The 21572-nt window shown below is 55.1% G+C and overlaps 4 protein-coding genes across 4 annotated transcripts; 1 reads left to right on the top strand and 3 right to left on the bottom strand.

The window, feature by feature from the left end:
- Positions 1-5489: 5489 nt before the first annotated feature.
- On the bottom strand, positions 5490-7275 carry BXZ73DRAFT_78058 (uncharacterized protein; the record flags this gene model as incomplete). Its single annotated transcript, XM_048022804.1, has 8 exons — positions 5490-5790; positions 5887-5917; positions 5940-6350; positions 6410-6489; positions 6711-6799; positions 6876-7057; positions 7108-7143; positions 7179-7275. 8 exons carry the CDS (start codon positions 7273-7275, stop codon positions 5490-5492), a joined length of 1227 nt encoding a protein of 408 aa, XP_047877366.1.
- A 5895-nt stretch (positions 7276-13170) lies between these two features.
- BXZ73DRAFT_102012 (uncharacterized protein) lies at positions 13171-15797 on the bottom strand (the record flags this gene model as incomplete). The annotated part of the gene is made up of 7 exons (XM_048015087.1): positions 13171-13240; positions 13292-14324; positions 14372-14491; positions 14543-14646; positions 14696-14833; positions 14883-15232; positions 15282-15797. 7 exons carry the CDS (start codon positions 15795-15797, stop codon positions 13171-13173), a joined length of 2331 nt encoding a protein of 776 aa, XP_047877365.1.
- Positions 15798-16148: 351 nt separating this feature from the next.
- On the bottom strand, positions 16149-17857 carry BXZ73DRAFT_78056 (uncharacterized protein; the record flags this gene model as incomplete). Its single annotated transcript, XM_048022803.1, has 3 exons — positions 16149-17285; positions 17338-17643; positions 17678-17857. The coding sequence occupies 3 exons, from the start codon at positions 17855-17857 to the stop codon at positions 16149-16151; spliced, it is 1623 nt and encodes a 540-aa protein (XP_047877364.1).
- Positions 17858-19112: 1255 nt separating this feature from the next.
- On the top strand, positions 19113-20949 carry BXZ73DRAFT_90351 (uncharacterized protein; the record flags this gene model as incomplete). The annotated part of the gene is made up of 2 exons (XM_048025605.1): positions 19113-20010; positions 20060-20949. The coding sequence occupies 2 exons, from the start codon at positions 19113-19115 to the stop codon at positions 20947-20949; spliced, it is 1788 nt and encodes a 595-aa protein (XP_047877363.1).
- Positions 20950-21572: the final 623 nt, after the last annotated feature.

The raw sequence follows: 21572 nt of genomic DNA, 5'->3' as shown, positions 1-21572 counted from the left end.
AGGTGTGCAGACCAAGCGCCACCGACGTCTTCATCAACTTCCTCAATGAACGCACTTGCGACCGCGGCAGCTGCGATAGGCTTGACAACAGCGCCTTGGAGTCGTCCTTGCGAGCGACGTTCTTGCCCTTTGCGTCCTGCTTGGGGCTCGGACAGTCGGCCTCCTTGTGTCCCTTCCCGCCGCACGTCCAACAGACGCCCACAGGGCGCCGCGGTCCACCGGATCCCTTCCCCTTCCCCTTCCACTTTGGCTTCTCCGACGACTGGACACTGGCGGCGACACCAGGATCCTTGGCCTTGGCCTTCGGCGTCTTCTTCTCGCCCTCCCGACGTTCCCACTCTTCAAGCAGGATACTGATCATCTCATCGGGTTCGATCGCAGGCTTGTCCTTCGATGAGGTCGAGACGGCAGCAGTGGTCGAAGACATCGCGGCGGCGATTGCCGCTTGCTGCAGCTTCGCCTGCGCGGAGAGTTGGGTGATGAAGCCGGAGAGTTCGGAGGGGACAAAGTTGATGATGACAGAAGCGTACTCAGTGTCCGCGATCTCGACGTCGTAGGTGAGAAGGTCTTCGTAGGCGTTCCGGAGACGGTCGAACTCATCATGCATGTTCGCGCCCGCAGTTGCACGCATGTTCAGGAAGTCGCGGCGAAGATTTGACCGCTGGAGAAGGGTCTTCTTCGAGAACTAGGCTACGAGGGCGGCCCAGATCTCCGCGACGGTGCCCTTGCGCTTGAAACGGTTGTATGTGCTTGGCGCGAGCTTCAGCGTCAGAAGGTAGAGGGCTAACGTCTCCTTCTTCTGCCAGTCGTTCAAAGCGGAGAGCTCGGCAGCGGTGGGGGCATCGACGTCCGCGGGAGTGGGGTAGGGCTTCATACCGTTGTAATGAGTCCACGCCTCCTTCTGTTGCACCGCGATAGTGAACTGCTGTTGGAATGCCAGCTAGTTTGAGCCCTTGGCGTCGAGCTTATCGAACCCATTGATGAAGTCGGAGAGAGAGCCAGATGACATGATAGATGCGAGTGCGGGAGGATGGGAAGCGAGATGGCAGGGTAGCGTGTAAGTTGAGTCTTGCTAGGTAAGGCCTTCACGCAGGGCTCATAACCTGTGAGCAGTAGCAGCTGTAGTGATACGCAGTAGACCTCAGTACGGTGCGCTCGTGCAGAGTGCAAGACTGAGGGCGGTGCTGCACGGGCGGGACGGTATAAGTGACAGACAGGACTGATGGCTACGGACCGGCACGCGTGTATGTAAGCAGGAACGAGAGAACGCGAGGCAAGCGGAAGCGGAATGGTATCGTAGGATAGACCATGGAAAAACGAAAGTCCGGGTGGCATCAAGACAAGGATGAGCACGCATCGCGCGCACCGCGCGATGCAGGATCAGTGCGCCGCGCGCGCGCGCGCACAGCGCAGACGGCCAACGTCCAGTGACACGCCGCGTGTGGGGCGCGGGTTGTGCTCCAACACATCCAGAGTCCGTTCCACGACACTATCTGCCAACGGCCGAGTTCGCGCTGAACAGCCGAATCCACTCTGCACACAACCACACACCCTTCGAGGTCATGTACGGGTACAAGCCGGACTTCACGGTACCAGTGGGAACAGAGACTCGCTTCCCTCGTCTCGAGGATCGCCTAGAGGGCATGCGCCAAGCACAGAAGGACATCGAATCAGTGCTGCGCGCAGGCAAGGCGAAGATGAAGGTTCACTTTGCAGAGGAACGGTGTCCGGCAGCTGGGACCCTACAAGGTGGTCGAACGTGTGGGTGACCTAGCCTATCGTCTCGAACTCCCACCCACGCTCAAGATCCACCCGGTCGTACATGTGGATCGGCTGTCCAAGTATGGAGGGAACGAGGTGAACGGGCGACGAGCACCACCACCAGAGCCAGTGGAAGTGGACGGAGAGGAGGAGTACGAGGTGGAGAGAATTCTGGACAGTCGGTTCTTCAACCGCCGGCTTTGTCGCCAATGCCCCAGAGAAGGTCGCAGAGTTCTACGAGCGCAATCCCAACGCGCCTCGCAAGATATCTGCGACTCTATTCGCCGCTCTGCCGTGGGAGGAGGGTTGAGCATCCTGAGCATGCAGAAACGGAGAAGGAAGACTGGCAGGAGGGGAGGATCATGTCCATCCGGGACGGATGGGTTTTAGGAGGGGGGTAATGTTGTGGAACGGACTCTGAACTCGCCCTATGTATTATTTTTCGCCTTTTCCTCGTCTTTTCCCTGCCTTTTACTATATTGGAAGGTTGTTCCCGCGCTTAAGCGCCCGTATCGCGGACTCTCTTAGCACTTGCACTTTGTGTCCTAGGTGAGTATCTCGATTGCCTGTATGTATGTAGAGCTATGTTAACTTGGTCTTTGTGGGCTAGACATCCCTCGCGTGACTCTAGTTTTCGTTTGCTTTGCGCCTAGTGCCGGCGACGCCTCTGCACCACCACATCGAGGTCATCCAACCTCCATCTACACCCATCCACCCCTCCCTCTCCTCCGATTGTCATTCGCGGCCTGCTCCCGCGTCAACTGCCACCTCGTTCATCTTGCCCACCTCTCCCGTCTTGCACGCATCCGTCTCGCCCATCTCAGCCGCGTTGCCCACCCATCTCGCCCACCTCTTGCTCCTCACCCGTCTTGCTCTCCTCGCCCCTGTCTTGCCTGTCTCTTACCTGCCATCCTACCTCATCCACGTCACCCATGTCTCACCCATGCCTCGACGTCTTGCCCCATCTTGCCCCTGTTGAACATTGGATATCGAACATAGGTACATACAGACAGTTCTACGTACACATGGACATTGTGAGATAGTTCCCATAGTTCCATATGTCACTTCACTGCCTTGTATTCCCTTATCTCTTCCATTCCGTTCTTCTACGCTTCTCTCTTTGTTCCCTTATTCTACTTTTGGACTCTCTTTTGTCTTGAGCGCACAGCCCGTACAGCCTCGTATCCATCTTCTGTCCAGTCTGACCTCTGCGCCATTTATGCCTTCCCATCACTGCTTACGTATGCTACTCCTGGACAGTATATAGAGAGGACTCTGGCTCGCACTGCTCTTCAGTTGTTCTATCACTGACTGAGGAGTAAGTACCCCACTCTATGCACTCCTTTATACATATGCTTACTGTATCTGTAGTCGCTCCTCTTCGTGTGCTTACAGGTACTACTTATGCCCTCAATAGAGTTGTTCTATCACTGACTGAGGATCGCTCCTCTTCGTGTGCTTACAGTCGGTCCTTGCCTTACTCAGAGTTCATCATCCCCCACGTCGCCGTGCGACCTATCTCGCCCGCTCGTGTTGCCCCTGTCTGTGTTGTCTACCTCGCGCGCCCGCACTGCACACATTGTCGGCGTCCATGTCGCCCACTCTTGCTTGCATTACCTGTGTCTGTGTCGCCCACATCTCCGCTCGCCTATCTCGCCCGTCTTGTTAATCTCACCCACTTCCTTTGTCTTTTCCGTATCACCTGCCTTGTTCATCTTGCCTGTATTCACCTGTCTCGCGCTCTGTGTAAGGCTAGACGCCTTATGACGGTGCACGAAGACGAAGAGGTGAGCGAGTTGCAAGAACGCGCGAAGCGCGGTCGGTGATGAGTATGTGAGGCGCGGTCGGCGATGGGCGCGCGAGGCGTGATTCTGTTTTGCCCGTCCCACCCACGTTGCCCACCTTGCTTTAGGCACCCATCTCGCCCACTTTGACTGTGTCACACATGTCTGTTACCGTTTCTATGCTACCCACATCTTGCCCCCACATTGACATGTTGCCAGTGTTTGTCGCCTATCTCGGTGTGGGTTCTTGTGCATCTCTCGTGCCTCTTCGTCCCAGGTTTGCACTACTGCCTTCTGTTGCCACACACATGTATTAGATAGCTATCTTATCGATATCATCTTCAGTCTTGAATGTACTACTTGGTGTGATTGTGTGATGCAAGTGTGAGTATTTGGATCTCATAACCTCTAACTAGTGTTTTATTAGACCTCTGTTTGTGCTCATTAGTAGTTTATTAGATACATTAGTACTAATTAGCTCCAAATTAGCCTAGGGGGTACTCCAATTACTGCTAACCAACTAATGGTCTAATTTATATCTCATTAGTGCTAATTATGTGTAATTTGGTTTTCCTGATGTTCCACTACTTGTTATGCTTGTTTTTATTTTCAATTCATTGAAAGCAGATGGGATGTGGCCAACTCAGGTCTGATTCTATGAGAGGGCAGGTGGTCAGGTCAGAGAGTAGTATTGGCATAGACAGCCACATAAGCCATAACATTCTTATTGTTGAATTATTTATGTCTACACCATCTCATTTACCACTTGTTGTGCTCAGATACCAACTCAAACAGGGACAGTAGTGAGTGAAAATTTGGTGGCTCAGTGATAAGCTGCTCAAGAGTAATGGTGACTAGATGCTCTGCACTTCTCATGCAAAACATCAGTTTAAGTTACATGTTAGGAAAAACCTACCAAGTAGCCTAACCTAACCTAGCATCTCAGTAATTCTTGTACTAACCTAAGCCTCATAAGTATTATCCGTAGTTCCTTTTGTTGTATGTGAGTGGATGGCATATAAACACTAACCCTAACCTGACCTAATATTTTGTAGAGGTTTTAAAGACATCTATGACTCGGGAGCGGGCCGCGAACGCCAATCGGAGGAGAGGGAGGGGTGGATGGGTGTAGATGGATGGTGGATGACCTCAATGTAGTGGTGCAGAGGCGTCGCCGGCACTAGGCGCAAAGCAGACGCAAGCTAGAGTCACACGAGGGATGTCTAGCCCACAAAGGCCAAGTTAACATAGCTTTACATACATACAGGCAATCGAGATACTCACCTAGCCCACAAAGACCTAAGAGGTCGAGATGAGGGCTAGGACACGAAGTGCAAGTGCTATGTGAGTCCACGATACAGGCGCTTAAGTGCGGGAACAACCTTCCAATATAGTAACAGGCAGAGAAAAGGTGAGGAAAAGGCGAAAAATAATACATAGGGCACATCCAGAGTCCGTTCCATGACAGCTAAGGGCTATATTCACTACTCAAAGAGTCCCACTGCATGATCACTGCCGATCGTGCACGATCGGTGCAGATCATGCACAGATCGCGCTGATTATCACCCTCCCCTGCTGCTCTAAGTACATGCTGGGCAGCAGGGGAGGACGACAGAGAACACGGCCAAGCGCAGGGGCATGCGCGACGCGTGTCATCCACAGGGCCATGTGACGCTATCAGCACCTTGGAGGCTTTGCCCAGCTTCCATCGCCTGCGCTTGCTCCATTGCCCACACTCGCTCCATCGCCCGCGCTTGCCCCATTGTGGGGTCTATTGGCCTGGGAGCACGCCCTGTGCGCTGGCTGCATTGTCCGACATCACGCGAGCTCGTCCGTGATGCGGGGCAGCACTATGGCAGCCTCTCTCTCTCTCTCTCTCTCTCTCCATCAGCAAAAAAGTGTTTTAATTGGAATGGCTTGGAAGTGAATAAAATGTCTGGAATGTTACAAAATCTTTGTACTTTCAATAGATAGCTGTGTTGGAGGGTTGCAAGTCATTGCAATGTCTTCGGAGTCATTGGAAGCCATTCCAATGTCCAGTGCTCCGAGGTTTCCTGGCACCGTCCGGCGTCGGCCGTCTGACCTTCGTTCACACATCAAATACAACAGGTCCCAAGAAGAAACTTTGTATTGGTCAAAGTAACTTTTACATAGAGACATGTATACATGGAGCGTAGGATAATCACACAGGGCCGCTCTGCGGAGATCTGTGATCCTGGCGATCAAGACCTCGCTGTGCGGCATGCTACACACGGGAGTCGGCCTGAGAATGTGCAGGAAGGGAGGCAGCTGCGTGGCACCGTGCATAAGTTCGATGGCACCGCACAGTCGGCGCACTCACCCGTCCCCGTAAGCATCAACGCCCACGCCGCCTACCGCGGCGGTGGCACATACCTGCACGCACACGACGACAATGAAGACCTTCAATTTGCTGTTCACGTCCCTCGTGCACACGCGTAGGAACGGTGAGACGAGCTTGCTCGAGCCGCGGAGGTGCCACCCAGTTGCATGAAGAGCGTGACGCTCCCGACACATCCATGCCTGGGGAAGTCCGTGAAGAGTGCCTCTCTCGCACACTTGTTGCAGGACATCCATCGGACCGTCCACGCGACGTGCTCGAGCCGGACGACGGCGGGGATCCCGCACAAGCGCGGGGGACGCGAGGCGGCGCGCCACGCGCGGGCGCATCGGCAAGGCGCGAGGTAACCGTCTCAATGATGAGCACACGGGTGAAAGAGGAGAGAGGAGCGCACCGGTCCGTGAACGTAAACACGACGTGGTGGGCGCACGCAGCAGCAGGGATGTCTGTGAGGATCTGTGGGGTCTTGGGAGAATCCAATTGCAAGGACGGAGTGGGAACTCACCAAACAGGTTGTCCGCCAGGCCGATATTTGAATGGGCCACCTTCAAACCGAGGGAGGGCCAGTTTTCTTGAACGCGAGCTCTAGACGGTCGACGAATTGCTCACCACACAGGAGAGGTGAGCAAACACGAGGTATATGCGGGGAATTATCAGCAGGATTCCATGAGGAAACACATACACAGATGCGGACCAGATTCTCACCGTATCATGGCCTATAATCCCGTCTAAAGCTTCCCCGATCTTTCCCCTTGTCCTCGATATCAAGCGTCGGAGACCCAGGCTCGCACTGGGGCCACACGCACCTGATCTCGCTGATAGCGGAACGTTGCGCAGTGTGCAGGTGGATATATGCGTGCAGAAAGCGGTGAGAAGGTGACGAATATTCGATATACTGGAAGTGGGGATGTTATCATCTGGGATGTGGAGGGTGAGAAGTGTACACCATCAGGGGGAGGCTGTGAACGTACTTGCCGCCTCAGACCTGCATCGCACTTGCTGTCCGGGTGTAGACAAGTGCGGAAATAGCAGGGCATCAAAGGTTGTAGTCTCAGAGGGAGAGAAATGGCGAGGGCGGTAAGACAATGGAGGAGGGAGGAAGAGAAGAAGAGGCGAGGAGCCCAGTCGGACTTGCAAAGTTTGCCATAGCCGCCTGATCACGTGGTTGCCGCGCTCGCGAGTTTCAACCCAGGGCACACATACTTCGAACTATCCGGCCCCTGCTCACATCGCTCCCACCTATTTCTCTGTGTATGTTCATGAGAATGACATACTAATGACACTCCCGTTTCGTTGACCTCCCGGGCTTTGTTGGAATGACTTGCATAGATCTACGATAAATTCGAAGGGCTTCGAATTTCCGTGGGTCATTTGAAGCCTTTCCAATGTATTGCATGATTTTGCTTTTTTGCTGATGTCTCTCCCGTCCCTCTCCTTCTCCCCCCCCCCCCCGCCATGCGTACTCACCTCTGCCATTCCAGGAGTCGTTGTTCTATATCTTTATATGTTGCTATATGCAGGGTACGTCAGTACTCTTCTTACAGTCATCAGATTAAGTGCTTGCAATGCGCATGGCCCTCCTCGTGCGCTGGCGATGGGCACGCAGGCGCCCGCCATCACGCCACTGAGTTTCCCTCAACCGGTGTGATTGTGTGGTCTCGGATGGTGGACCGGTTACGGAGGCCATGCTTACTCTGGTAAGTGGTGTGCTTGCAATATGTCTCAACCCAGTGAGACATCGTCATTTACTGACCTGTTCTTGCATAGATGGGAATCCCGACTGGGATGGCCATCGCACACACCATGGTGGCGGTGTGTTTGCCCTGGGCACACCGATGAGGTTGACAGTGTGGATATAGTAGCGAGCAGGTGCGTACTCACACGTCTTGCCTCCTCCCAAACCATGTCATCCACTCAACAACGCTCTCCCACCCCCAGCTCTAGTGCCCCCGCACCGAAGCGTCGACGTGAAACAGAGTCTCGCAGTGGGGACCCAGCCCCCGAACATCCGAAGACAATGTCACCGTCGCGCGTCCCCCCCCCCCCCGTGCTAAGCGCCACAAGGGGAAGTCAGTCAGGTATGTCAATATATTCCCTGGCTAGCCCCAACGGTGTGTATAGCTAAACGTGTGCGCATTTGCAGCCGCTCGCCCGAGCCGCATGCCAACACCGCGAAACAGCGCGCCATTTTGATTGACTCTGGGTCAAGCTTAGACGACTCAGATGGGTCTCCTCCTCCAACCAAACCGAAGGTGTCAAAAACTGGCAGGAAGGGCGGAGGCGGCATCAAGAAGTGTGGCATGACTGCGAAGGAGGTCCGCGTTCAATTTGACAAGACATACATGGGCTGGACGCACGAGGATATTCTCGGTCAGTGTTCTTCAACCTTGTCATCTGTATGCGCCGTGCATGCGCTAACATTGTTGCTCAGAGGATGTGATGAAGAGCTGGGGCACTGAGAAGCCTGGCACGGTCTACGCTCACTTCAAGCTGCCCCCCGAGATCGTCGACGATAAGCGGAACCCTGGACGCAAGACGTATCGCTTCAAGTGCAAACTGTATGTATTACTTTCGGTGTAAGCACAGTATTGACTTATGGGTCCCGGCTCACCGATATTTGGTTCAATAGTCACTCCTCCACTCACGTGCACCGACCACCACATGAGAACAGCACTGGCAACCTCAAGCGCCACGTCGATGAGTGTACACCATCAGATATGGCCGAGTCGAAGTCCATCAAGAACTTCGCCTCTGGTTCAACGTATACGCCCGCACGCATGCGATTCTTGTGTGCAATGTGGTCATCTCGTCGCAACCAGCCTTTCCTTATCTTTGAGGATCCGGAGCTGAACGAGATAATCAAGATGTGCAACAGTCAGGTGACGTTACCATCCCGCCAGACCGTATCGCTCGATATCCGCGATATTCACGTTGAGGTCGAGCATCGGGTCATTGAACGTCTTAAGGTACGTCCGTATTGCTGTGCTTCATATCCGACGTTGACCTCTCTCTCACAATCGTTCACGCACAGGCTCTTGAAGGATCAATCCACATCTGCTTTGATGGCTGGACATCCCCTAATGTGATCTCTTACCTAGGGATCACCGTGCACTGGCACGAGTCCGGCCAGATCGCGCACATCATCCTGGACTTTGTGAAGTACATTGTTTACACTTTCTTTATTTCTGCTCGTATTGACATCCCGTTGCAGGCTCACGGAATCGCACACGGCCGTCTACTTGCTCAAGAAGCTGGAGAAATGTCTTCTTCGGTTTGCTATCCTCAAGAAGGTCATCGCCGTCGCCTGCGACAATGCGGAGGTCAACATCAAGATGATGAAACTCTTTCAAGAACAACACCCTGACCTCCATTGCTAACTCTCTGTCCCGTCAGGCTGTGCTCAAGCCTTTCATGAAGCGTCGTCTTCCCAAGGACACAAAAGACACTCTCGAGGAGAAAAGCGCAAAGAAGTCCCGCCAACATGCGCAGCTCGCTCGATCGGCTCTTCACAAGGTATGTCTTTGCATGCAAATGTTACAGGTTACTCACCTGTTGCTTGGTGGATCATGCAGCTCTCTGTGAAGGTCTGGCACCACCCTCAGGTGCGTGCAGCCCTTGAGAAGCTCGCACGCGACAAGAAGCTACACGCGCACATTCTCATTCGCTTGGTCAAGACACGCTGGGGCTCGATCACCGCAGTCTTGAAGCGTGCCCTCAACATGCGGCCTGTGATCAACCTGCTCTGTGGCAAATGGGAGTTCAACTGTAGGAAGACACTGCGCTTGCGTAAATACATCATCACCGACCCCGAATGGAAGATTCTTGGCGAGCTGTACACCCTCCTCGCGGTGAGTTCATTCATTGTCTGTCCTCCGCTCTTACTCACAGTTAATGTAGCCGTTTGTTAAGGCCACGGAGCGCGCCTCCAGGAGCACCCACCCTGTGCTCCACGATGTTGTACCGGTGATCGATGTACTAACCGGCCATCTTTTGAACTGGGCCCTGACGCAGGTGTGCCATCCCGCTGTGAAGTGTGGAGTGGTTCTTGCCCACGAGATCCTGAACAAGTACTACAGCAAGACGGATGATACTCCATTGTATTGGATTGCTATGAGTATGTATCCCCAGTCGGTGATCTCAGCCCTGACCATGGCACTGACTAACATATCCGATTTCGCACATAGTTCTCCATCCGCGTCACAAGCTCACCTATTTCCGGCAGGCAGGCTGGATCGATTCGTGTATCGTCGAGGCTCAACGTCTCGTTATGCACGCCTGGACGACTTACTACAAGCCTACCGAAGCCCCTGCGGCAGCCGTGCCATCGCGTGATGAGTCTCCAGAGCCTGGCGCTCTCAGCCTTACTGCCCAGACCAACGCGCTCATTGATCAGGTATGCATTGTCCTCACAGTCCACTTCTGCCTCCTATGTGCTATCTGAACTGACGCGTGTATCATTCACAGATGTTCGCCAACCTTGGGTCCACGCGCGAGCCTGAGACGAGCATTGACGCACTCCAAGAGTACCTCGATGCGCCGGTCAAGCCCAGTGTCAATGATTCACTTGAGTACTGGAATGCGTTGCTGCACACCGACTCGGCTCAAGACCGTGCGCTCGCCTGCATGGCACTAGATTATCTTAGTGCTCCCGGTGTGTGCATTGCACTGCCCCAGTACTATCCTATGCTGATGTTTCAATACCGACCTTAGGTACCTCGACAGACGCTGAGCACGCGTTTTCGTGAGGTCATCTGACAGTGTCGCGACTGTGTCACTCTCTTGGTAACCAATCCGTCCAGGCGAATGTTGTCCTTGGGTCGTGGGCGAAGGTACCAGGCCTTGTCGAGGAGAAGGAGGTTATCAACTTCATCAAGGACAAGAAGGGAGCACGAGAGGCTCGCGAGGCTTTGGTTGTCGAATGACCGTCGTAGTTCACTGTTGTATGTATACTAGTTGATATCCTTCATAGTTCCTTCACGCAGAGCTCCTGTGTGCACGTATACCACATGCGCTCTACCCTCTGAAAAACTACATGAGCACGCTGCGCCAGTGCGCCTGCGCCTGCGGCGCCGCACAGCGAAGTAGTAATAAGTATACCATACATCAATGTGCGTGTGCAGCCACCAGCAGGGTGCGCCTGTCACTGCGTCTTTCACCGTGCTTCTGACCTGAGAGATATCCGCCAATCTAACGGATATCTCTGCATACCCGTCCCTTGCAGCTCTACCCACAGATAGATCACATGTGAATATCCGCCGATCTGGCAGATATCCGTGCAAATCTGTCCTTCACGGATCAACCCGCGGATGTATCTGTCATCCGCGGGTCCGGCTCTTGCGGATCCGGATCATACATGCACGGATCATGTGCAGTTCCAGATCAGGGTGTCAGAACACGCATGATCCGTGGGTACGGATCTGGATCATCCGCAGGTAGAGCCACGAACAGCCTTAGAACATTTTCACCCAGCAGAGGTACGCACCTCGCTCACCAGGTTTGAGCACATGACCAAAGCACCGAACGAGCCCATTCCCAATGCGGAGGTTGGAATACTTCTCACAGAGTTCGCGCATGAGAGCGGCGTTGACCTCCGCATTGTGTCACAGGTCACTGCGATGACCTGTGAACCTGCGTTGGAGAGGTTCAGTCTTCTTTGAGGGCACACAGACGTATGGTGTAGAGAAACAAACCTTTTCGAGGATGCCGAAGTTGTTGAGGTGCTCGGCGAGCTTCTCTGGGAGATACTTTACAGCGTATGACTTGGTAGTAAGCCTTCCAGATAGGTTAATAAGACATTGGGGTGTGATACTGAGATGCTCACTTGACGAAGTCGAGTATGATGTGCTTGATCTTACCATTGTCATGCTCGTGGGCTGTTGTAAACGAGGTGGGGAGATAACATTCAGGGCAGTTCATCCATCCATACAGATGTCAAGATGAGGGCTAGGACATGAAGTGCAAGTGCTAAGTGAGTCCACGATACAGGCGCTTAAGTGCAGGAACAACCTTCCAATATAGTAAAAGGCAGAGAAAGGGCAAGGAAAAGGAAAAAAATGATACATAGGGCACATCCAGAGTCCATTCCACAACACACCCCCTAGTTGCACCCCTCCATGCCCGCTCCAGATATTCATTGGATTCCTGTTTGCATGGTCAGAGCATCTATTCAGTCTTTGTGATCTTGCAATTAAAGAGTCTTATCAGTGCTTTTTTCACTATTATCAATCCTCCATTAGGGAAACCCCCAACTCCTAATTAGGACTATTGAGCACTAATTAGACCAATAGTCAGGAATAGTTGATTAGGTCTATTTAGAAGTCCCAAAAACTAATCTAGTCAAATAGACAGAGATAGTCATAGGTGTAGGCAAGCATTAGTTCATACATCTAGACATAGTAGAGCAGCTCAGAAATAGTTCAGATTAGCGGACCAATATCAAGGACAGTCACACAGATAGAGAGGTAACAAGAAAAAAATTTATTGGCAATGACAACTAGACTACACAAAGTATTGTACAAGACAACCAGCTATTTACAGAGGTCGGTGCGCGCACGGGGAAGGTAGATGAGGCGGGCGAGGGGGGCAGGATGGGAACAACGTGGGTGACGCGTGAATGACATATGCAAGGTAGACATGTGGCCAACATGGGAACAACGTGGGTGACTGGGCAGCTGACAGGACGTGGACGTGCGTGAGGTGCATGAGCGAAGAGGACGAGGGCGTGGGCAAAGTGGGTGAGGCGGGCAAGATAGACGAATGACGTCGGGGACTTGGGTGACGTGTGTTGAACATTGGATATCGAACATAGGTACATACAGACAGTTCTACGTACACATGGACATTGTGAGATAGTACCCATAGTTCCACATGTCTATTCACTGCCTTGTATTCCCTTCTCTCTTCCATTCCGTTCTTCTATGCTTCTCTCTTTGTTCCCTTATTCTACTTTTGGCGATAGAGTTATATCTTTGTGTAACCAGGCGCGCGTCAGTTCACTATTACCAGTAGTAACCGGTAGTAAATCAATTGGTAGCACTAACTGCGTCGTGTGTGTCTCATTTAGCGCATGCCAGGCAATACGAGGACTTACTACGGCCTACTACCGAACTACTCCTACTCAATATCGTCGCTTGCAAACCAGTGGGATTATCATAGAGTTACTAGTACAAATGGCGCACATAGTAGGCCGTTCACTGCGTTCGTGGTAAGGAAATACTACAAGCTCAAGATACTGGTCGTGGCGACCTATATTCCGCGGTGCGCAGACTAGCGAGCGCTGCTCCTCGTCGCCGGTCGGGAGCCGGACGTCGCCGCCTTCGCCCTCGGCCTAGGGGCGCTGTAAATGCGTCAGCATGTCTGTCGCGCGTTCTCAGACGAAATGACTTACGGTTTGCTCGATTGTGCTGTCTTCTGTCGCTTCGCCCCTCCATTCACCGACGCGCTATCGTTGCCCTCAACCGCGTCGGCTTTGCGCCTGAGCGAGTAGGTGTTGCTGACGCTTGTAGGAGAGGAACATGGGGGCTGGGCACCACGAGTGCTGCGCCTCGGCTCGGCCGTAGCAGTCTTAGCAGCTGCCTGGGCCCTCGTTGTTCGCCTCTCGAGCTGCTCAGGATGCCCCGTCTCGTGTTCGCGGGCGTTCTCGTGGCCACGCGAGCCTTCTTGCTGCTCTGCCTGCTCCTGAGTGAGGAGTGAAGAGTTTTTGGCGGTGCGTTCTTGGACCAGGTGCTGGATGCGAGCTCGAGACTCTCGAGTGATTTGTTCTTGTACTTCGCGCTCTTGCCTCTGGATATCTTGCTCGCGCTCGACGCGGGCGCGCTCTTCGGCCTCGATGCGGGCGTGCTCTTCAGCCTCGACGCGGGCGCGCACTTCAGCCTCGCGCTCGATGCGGATGTGCTCTTCGGCTTGGAGACGGGTGCGCTCGACGCGTTCGCGTTGTTCGGTCTCGCGCTGAGCGCGCTCGTCCTCGGCGTGTTGTTCGTCCGCCCGATCGCGCTGGTCGACTTCATGTTCGAGCGACTCGAGCTCTGTGAATGTGTTCTCACGGGCTGGTGGTGTAGCAACGCTAGAAGCGGGAGCGTGGAGGTCAGGAGTTAGGTCGAGTGGCGGTAAGGGGGGAGAGCCTAGATCCCACACGCGGGCGTGTTTTTCGGTGCGCTTTGCCGGCGATCGGTAGATCGTTTGCGTATCGTAGACACCGGCGGGGGGAGGCTGGGGTGGAGCAAGGTCGCTTGGGAGGAAACGGAAGGCGTCGGAGGTGCCTTGGGCGTCGTAGAGCCGCTGGTATAGAGCGATGAACTCGGGCAAGGGCATCGTCTCAAGGCCCTCAATGCCGGCGTCCTGCCAGGCATCCGCGATGGTGTGCTTCTGACCAATATCGGCAACGCTCAGCGCGACCGCGGGGTCTTGAGGATGTGCCATACCTGCGGGTGTATGAACGAGAGCTCACGACTTTCGAGAGAAGACGTACGATACGCGGCCTGCAAGTAGTCGTGGACGTTCTTGAGAGCCAGCATTTGGGTAGTCGTTCTCGGGTCCCATGCAGGCAACTCGTTCTTTTCATCGTCAGCGGGAAAGTCGGGGTTCGGCGCTGAGGTACAGTTAGTCACGCGATTTGGTCGGGAGGAGGAGATGCACTCACGAATATGGGATTCCGCAAACCTGTGAATGCGGTCTCTCTCTGCAGCGGTCGGCCCTCCCTCGAACGCCCAAAAGTCTTCTTCCGTCTTGACGCCGCCAGACAGGCTGCCAACGAGTAAGCAAAGTAAAGCTCGCTTGAGAGATGGGCACTTACTACTCGAAATGCAACTCATTGTTAGACTTGCGTGTGATCCAGATCGTGGAGAAGGACGATTGCCCGGTGCCTGCAATATGGAACCCAGCAAGCTGATCAAAGCTCTGTTCGAGCAGGGAGCCCGTGGTCTCTTGGTTCCTGCTCGCGGGTCAGCACACTGTCGTCAAATGTAAGGTATGAGACTTACTCGAAGACTACCTTCGGATCCGCGCGATGAGACTCCTCATGAGCGAGCTTTTTGTAGTAGTCCTGCACCTCGGTGGGTTCCTTCTCGAACGCCTGCGACCTGAGTGACGCACGCTTCCCGGGGTTAGGGCCGTCGTACTCGGGGACCCTCGTCTTGTTCTTCGGGTCTCGGGCCCACAGAACGAAGGCAGCGGATGCTCGTTGAACCATCCGCTTGACTAGAGGCGTCGGTTCGTGTGGTCGAGCGGCGACACTGCGAATCTGCGGACGGTGCTCGTTGCCGATGATCTTCTGGATCCAGTCTTGCCAGTCTCTGTGCTTCTGGACGTTGTTGAACCAGTGGTGGGATTTCTGTACGGGGGTCAGGATGCGTCGACCGCGTTATGCACCATGCACTCACCTCAATAAACCAGTTTGATGTTGCCTTCGAGTCCGGTTCTAGACCCCACTGCTGCATGGCCTCGTTTGCGCGGTCGATGATGAACTTGCTCTTCTCCTTGCGAGATTGTTTCCTCCAGTCTTCGTACCGGGTGGCGTAGTAATGGCGGTGAGTGGCGTAATGACCATCCCAGTCCATACGATCTCCGTGGTTCTTCTCCTCCGCCGTCGGCTCGACCAGCATGGGGATAGGGCCTGCACGCCCCTTGCCCCTGCGCTTCTTCGCTTTCTTAGGCTTTGGTTCGTCATCGTCGGACGATTCGATGGTGTCTTGAGTCGTCGGGGCCTTGGCTTTCTTGTTGTTCTTGCGACCCTTCTTGGGCTTGCCGGCGGGTGGCAGAGCGCTTGGGTTGTCACCTTGGCCGACCTCGGGGTCCCGAGCAGGGGATGGGTTGCGCGAGGGCTTGTACGAGTCCGTCTCGTGTGCGCTTGACTCCGTGCGGGTGGGGGATGGAGAGCGTGATGGGTTGTCGGGCATGACGGTGGGCGAGGGGAGACGAGAGCGATTAGGAGGTAGTAAGGGATGTGAGCACGAGAAAGACACGAGGAAGAGGTCTGGAGACACTATGCGATACGTCGCGTCGCGAGAGAAGTTTCGAGCACGTGTGGGAAGCACTGTGGAGCCAGAATAAACAAGAGAACGAACAATTGGAGGGTGGTCACGTACCGCAGCATGCACTGACCACTATTGTTTATGGTTGTGGCCAGAGCGCAAAAAACGCGAGGCGCCGAGGTGGCGTGCGGATGGAGTGGTCGAAGGGTTTTTCAGTGGAGAACAATTATTGGTATTTTCACGAGACGTAGATACATTACAGAGGAGAAGCGATAACTACAGGACAATAGGGTCGTCTTCTGAGCCTGTCTGACTGAAGAGCTGGAAGGGATGCTCTGCGTGTTCGCCCGGGCCGTCATCAATGATGATGGGATTCAGAAAGGACGAGCCGGGAATCCCCACTGGGTGTGCAGACCCGTTCACGAGAGTGCGCTCAGAGTCGTCGGACTCCGCCGGACTTGGGGAACGAGAACGCGCTCCAGCATCCCTCGCCCTAGCATCAGTGGCCGGCGCAGTGGCTTGGGTGGCCGGGGCGCTGAAGGAAGCTGGGGTTGTCACGGAGCTGGTCTGGCCACCAGTCGTGGGCGCGAAGGAGACCTGGGTGCGAGTGGCGGCAACGTTCGGACGCACAGGAGGAATATTCGTGCGACTCCGGGGAAGGGGGGCGCACACGGGAGCGACTGGGCCGGGGACCTGGGCACTGGTCGGGCGTGTGGAGGTCCTGGCGGGCGGAGCAGCGTGGGTCACAAGCACGACAGAATCGCGCGCTCGCGACGGGGTAACGGATGCACTAGAACGAGCAGGGGTGGAAGGTACGCTGCTGGACGGAGCTGGCTCTCCGTCCTGGGTGTTGGGCACATCGCTGAGTAGGTCTTCATCGGAGTTCACCTGAGTGGTTGCATCGTCTGCGTCGGAGTGCTCGTCTAGCATAGGGGTTGTGATGGCCATTTGTCCCTTGCCCTTATCACGTGAGCGCACAGGCGTGGGGGACGAGGGATAAGGCCGGAGGAGTGTGCGTCGCTTACGCGGAGGAGAGTGGCGTTGGTGCAGGAGATCGTCCAGAGAGCGTTTAGTGCTGGGACCAGCGCGCGACGATGGAGTTGGAGGAAGGGAGGGCGAAGGAGATGGGGAGATGGTCGCCAATTGCAGTCGGAATTCGTAGGGCTGGTGTACATCACGATGTCTGACAAGCAACCCCTCGTTAGGCCTAAGGAAGATCCGGCCGGCCGGTTTGGGCTTCCACTCTCCGGTATGGCGGTCGTAATACTCAAAACCGGTGTTACTGGTGAGCAGACCATCCGCGATGGCATCTGAGATGGCTTTTTGAACACCGCGTAGATCCAACCAGCGCAACGTGACGTGTTCGCCGTCGCGTTTGCCTTCCTCCAATAGAGACATTGGCGGGATCAAATTCTGGCAGACAGTTAGTATGGCATCGACGCGATCTTAAGTACGACATACGTACCTTCAAAAACAACTTCACCAACACCCATGCGCGAGGCAGTGGACGCCTTCCTAAGCGCGTAGAGCGATTATCGGTGGCATTTCTCGCCGGCGCAAGAGGTTGTTGCTCTTCGACGTGCTGCTCGGTGCGGCGAGCGAGGAGGACTATCTCTCTCAGGAGAGCCCCCCGCCAGGAAGCTGGGCAGTCAGTGGCCATGGCGAGAACGTCGCGCAGACACTGAAGGCGGACAGCGTCGGAGAGTTGAGATCGGCTGAGCGAGTTGGGAGTACATTTCTCGGATAGAGTGCACTGCAACCGGCTCGTGAGCTTGGAAAATGAAAGAAGAAAGGGCTGTACTCACGATATCGAAGACCTTCGCGACCATGGAAGCATTTTTGTTGCCCCAGGACGGCTGCACGAAGTGACGACGACCACCAGAGCGGCATGGGGCACCAAGATTGGACTGGCCCGGAATATGCTCGTCGAGGTACTCCAAGACTTTGTGGCGGACTGGATTGTCGCGGGTCGGAGTGACGGGCATCGACAGATGAGTAGGGAGACGGGAGACGAGCACGGTTAGAGCAGATGAGGCGAGCAAAGAAATGACGGCACGCACACTTTATATGCACATGAGACCACACCGCGCGACTGAGAACACGACAAAGCGAAATTGGGTGCGGCAGATTCTGGACGAGTGGCCCAGCGACGCTTGGTTCAGGTCCAAGCGACCGTAAATCGTCCCGTCCCGGCCGTCCGGTTTGAACCAAGTAAGGGCAAGACGGTCGCACGAGCATCATTTGAAGAGAGGAAGAACGGGGAGTGTCCATAGAGGGATACACCTGAGACGAGCCCGCGGACACAAAGTCGAGCGAGCCTCGCCCTTGTCCAATAGGACGGCGATGGGAGTACACAACGGGGAGCGGGCGAGGATTTTGGACTCGCGGAAGAGCAAGGCATTTGGACTCGCGAGAGGAAGATTGAGGAGCTTGGACTTGCAGGAAGGGGGGAGCGAGGAACTTGGACTCGCGGGGGGCAATGGGAATGCAGAAGTCGAGATAGAGACGTACCGAAGACCTTTCCTTCTTCCGTCTTACAGCTCCTCTCACGTAAGACCATGAGTACAATGATATGATGAATAGCCGATCAGGGTACATACCTCAAAAGAATTGTGGGCGAGGCGGGGAGAATGCGAGGAGAGAGGGAGATGGTGGATGGAAGGAAGACGAGTCGGCATCATAGCCGACCCGCGTGCGCTTGAGGCCTGAGCGCTGAGCGCTGAGCGATCCTGCGACGGTGTACCGTGTGCACTGTGGGTCCTCGCTCGGAGTCCCTTGCTCGACCTCTTCCACGACCTCTACGTCCTTCTTCCACCATCATTGGCCTGCTACTGCTACACCTTCGTCCCCACGCTGCCGCCGTTTGATTTCCTTTCCCATCTATTCCCAACGAGTCTGCGGAACGACTTTGCGTCCTTCCGCGGTGTTCGCCAGGTCTTTCCTATTGGTCAGACCTTTCCACCTCCCGCAGCTACCTCCCGCCGGACTCTCTCTCTCGCGCCGCAAATCCGCGCAGCTCTGTCAGTTTCCTTTGTTTTTTTAGGTTTCATACGTGCGCATCTCTGCGGGATATCGCGCCATGACCCACCGCTCGAAGTCTGACCCTGACATTTTCGCTGGTATGTCTATATTGACTGTCTCTCATTACTTGCTAACACTTTGGATGAAGATCTCGACATCAAAAGGGCCCGCGCGGCGGCGTTCACCTTGGATGGCAACTACATTGTAACGACGCCGAACATGTCCTGGATTCCCGAACCATTCGTCGGTCTCGTCAAAGTCTCCCTGCGAGCCGACTGTCGATATGGAGAGCACGATCCTTTTCAGTGGCCTCAAGGCTTCGCCCCTGAGTTCGCGTTTCTGTCTGTAGTGCGACTCCCCTACCCCAGCGATCATCGGTACGCTCCGGTCTGGTGGACACCAGTCGTAAACACGGCGTTCCGACCAGTGGAGGGCTGTGTTTTCAAGTCGCTTGGTCTCCTCGTTTCCCCCGCCTTCCGACAGTTCTGTTCTCTTGTCGACGAGATGCAAGAGCAAGTTCGAGAGCATATCGACACCCTTGGATGCCCGGTTCCTCGACTCGCGCATATGTCCACTGCGATGGCTCAAGCTCGCGATCGTCTCCGCTTTTGCCCAGCAACATTCCGTGACTCCCTCTTCCAACTTCGGGAGACCCAACGCCTCTGGCTGGCATGTCGCGCGTGGATCGACTATTCGCGTCTTACGGCATCCACGACCACAACTTCAATGGTCCAACCCGGCTACATGGGCGCATTCTGCACTGATCCTGGGGATGTTCAGACCCTCGCGTGCGCCGGTATTCCTGTCTGGTTCGTCAGACCCTGCGTTGGCGAAAATATTGACGACGTCAGACGGATCGCAACCCCTCTTCGCCAGCCGTCGAAGCTCGCACTCTTGCCCTTTGCATCGGATGGGGTCCCCATCTTCTCTGGACTCTCGGGTGCGCGTCATCTCCGAGCCGTATGCTCCGTCAAGCACATGTATGTCGATGTATCTCAGGCCCCTCTTTTGACGCGATTCGATTATCGCGCGCGACCGTCCTCGGAGCCATCAGCAAGCGGTCCAGTCCGCTCGCTCCCCTCGTCAAGCACCCGTGGGGCCTCCCAGGCGAAGAAAGGTTCGCATTACTTGGTTCATCACGATATGTCTGGCTCATACGTTTGCAGTGCATCCTAGTCACCTGCGTGGGCGAGACAAGTTCGTCGACAAGAATCACGCATGGATGCCGAGTACGCTCCCAGCGTGGGACTTGGCAATGCAATCTGTCGATCGCTCTCAACCCAGCAAGCCTTCGGAGGACCTTTGGGGCTACTGGGTGCCGGAGCCTTCACTGCTCGTCGGGCCCACTACAGAAGAACGTGTCGCGCGCTACCTCATGAACTGGCTTGGGGTCCGCGACCCATGGCTGTACCTCCTTGCTCTCCCGGACTCTCCTGCGACGCGCGTGGGGCCGCAGTGGTGGCGAGACTTCCTGAACGGCGACACAAACGCAGCGGCCACTACTGTGGTCAATCGTCGCACCAAGCGTTTGGAAAAGGTCAAGGATGTCTTCTGTCACGCGTTCCTGATGGAGGATTTTCAAGAGGGAGCCTCCGGCTCGATTGAGTGGTTCCGCCATCCCATCACCGCAGTCGACGGGACCACTGGACCACAGATTCTCTGGGAGGTGTTCGAGCTTGGCTTCCGTCACGAACTCCTTGCCCTTGACCGACTCTTGGTGCCCATGCACGGGATTCCTGATGCGGATTTTATCCGCGAGCAAGTTCTCGCGGGTGTGTTCCATTATCGCGACCTCTACCGCCTTCACCAGTTTCCGGTCTTCGGCGTAGGCCTCTCCCATCGCATCCCAAGCTCGCGCGTCCGGTGCGTCGAAGCCCTCCGCCGCGTCGTCATGAGGTGGCCACAGTGTCCTTTGCACATTGTGGCAGACCCCTTGATCGCTGTTAACGCACGGACCGTCGAGGAGATGGAGCGGGCTGTGGCTCGCTTCTATTGTACCACTTTCTTCAATTACTCCAGCCGCGCTCCCCTCGTCCCTCACGCGTTTCCTGAATGAATAGTGCTCTTTTACGATACCAATTGCATGTCGCATCGCATCTCTTGTACCATACTCGCAACTATACGCATAATGCTTTCTCGGGCGCCACCCCTCTCGGACCACACATCCGCCACACATTCCTGACCACAATCGAGCCTACCTACTCTTGTAAGTATATCTCTTGAACGGACTACTCTCAATGCGTCTTTTCCTCTCCGTTGCCTTCCCTCTACGCCATGGGCCTCCGCCAGAATAAGAGAAAGAAGCCGACACGGACGGCCCTCCCTCAGTTACGGGCTGGAACCTCCACTGTGCACGGCCGTGACCATCACGGCAAACCCGTCGTCACTGAACAGCAGGTGCATTATCACGCCAGTACACTTGAGGCGGCGAATTTACGGCAGGAGTCGCCCTCCAAACGTGCCCAGTTAGACCCTCTTGAAAGCCCCACACTACCCGAGCTCGCAGATGCCCTTCCGATTGGGTACGACGTTCCCCAAGAGCCCAATAATGGCCAGAACAGCTGGGAAGATGCACCATCCACTGGTGACCAAGAGTCCGCCGGTTCTAAGAAGGAAGAACGGCGGAAAACTAAGACGGTACGTACGGAGCATGTTATCCCACGTTCTCCGCTCATTTCG

The sequence above is a fragment of the Epithele typhae genome (assembly GCF_022376455.1).
Source record: "Epithele typhae strain CBS 203.58 chromosome Unknown BXZ73scaffold_28, whole genome shotgun sequence".
NCBI lineage: Eukaryota > Fungi > Basidiomycota > Agaricomycetes > Polyporales > Epitheliaceae > Epithele > Epithele typhae.
The sequence above is the reverse complement of the archived record's forward strand: the minus strand, read 5'-3'. Positions and strand labels throughout refer to the sequence as shown.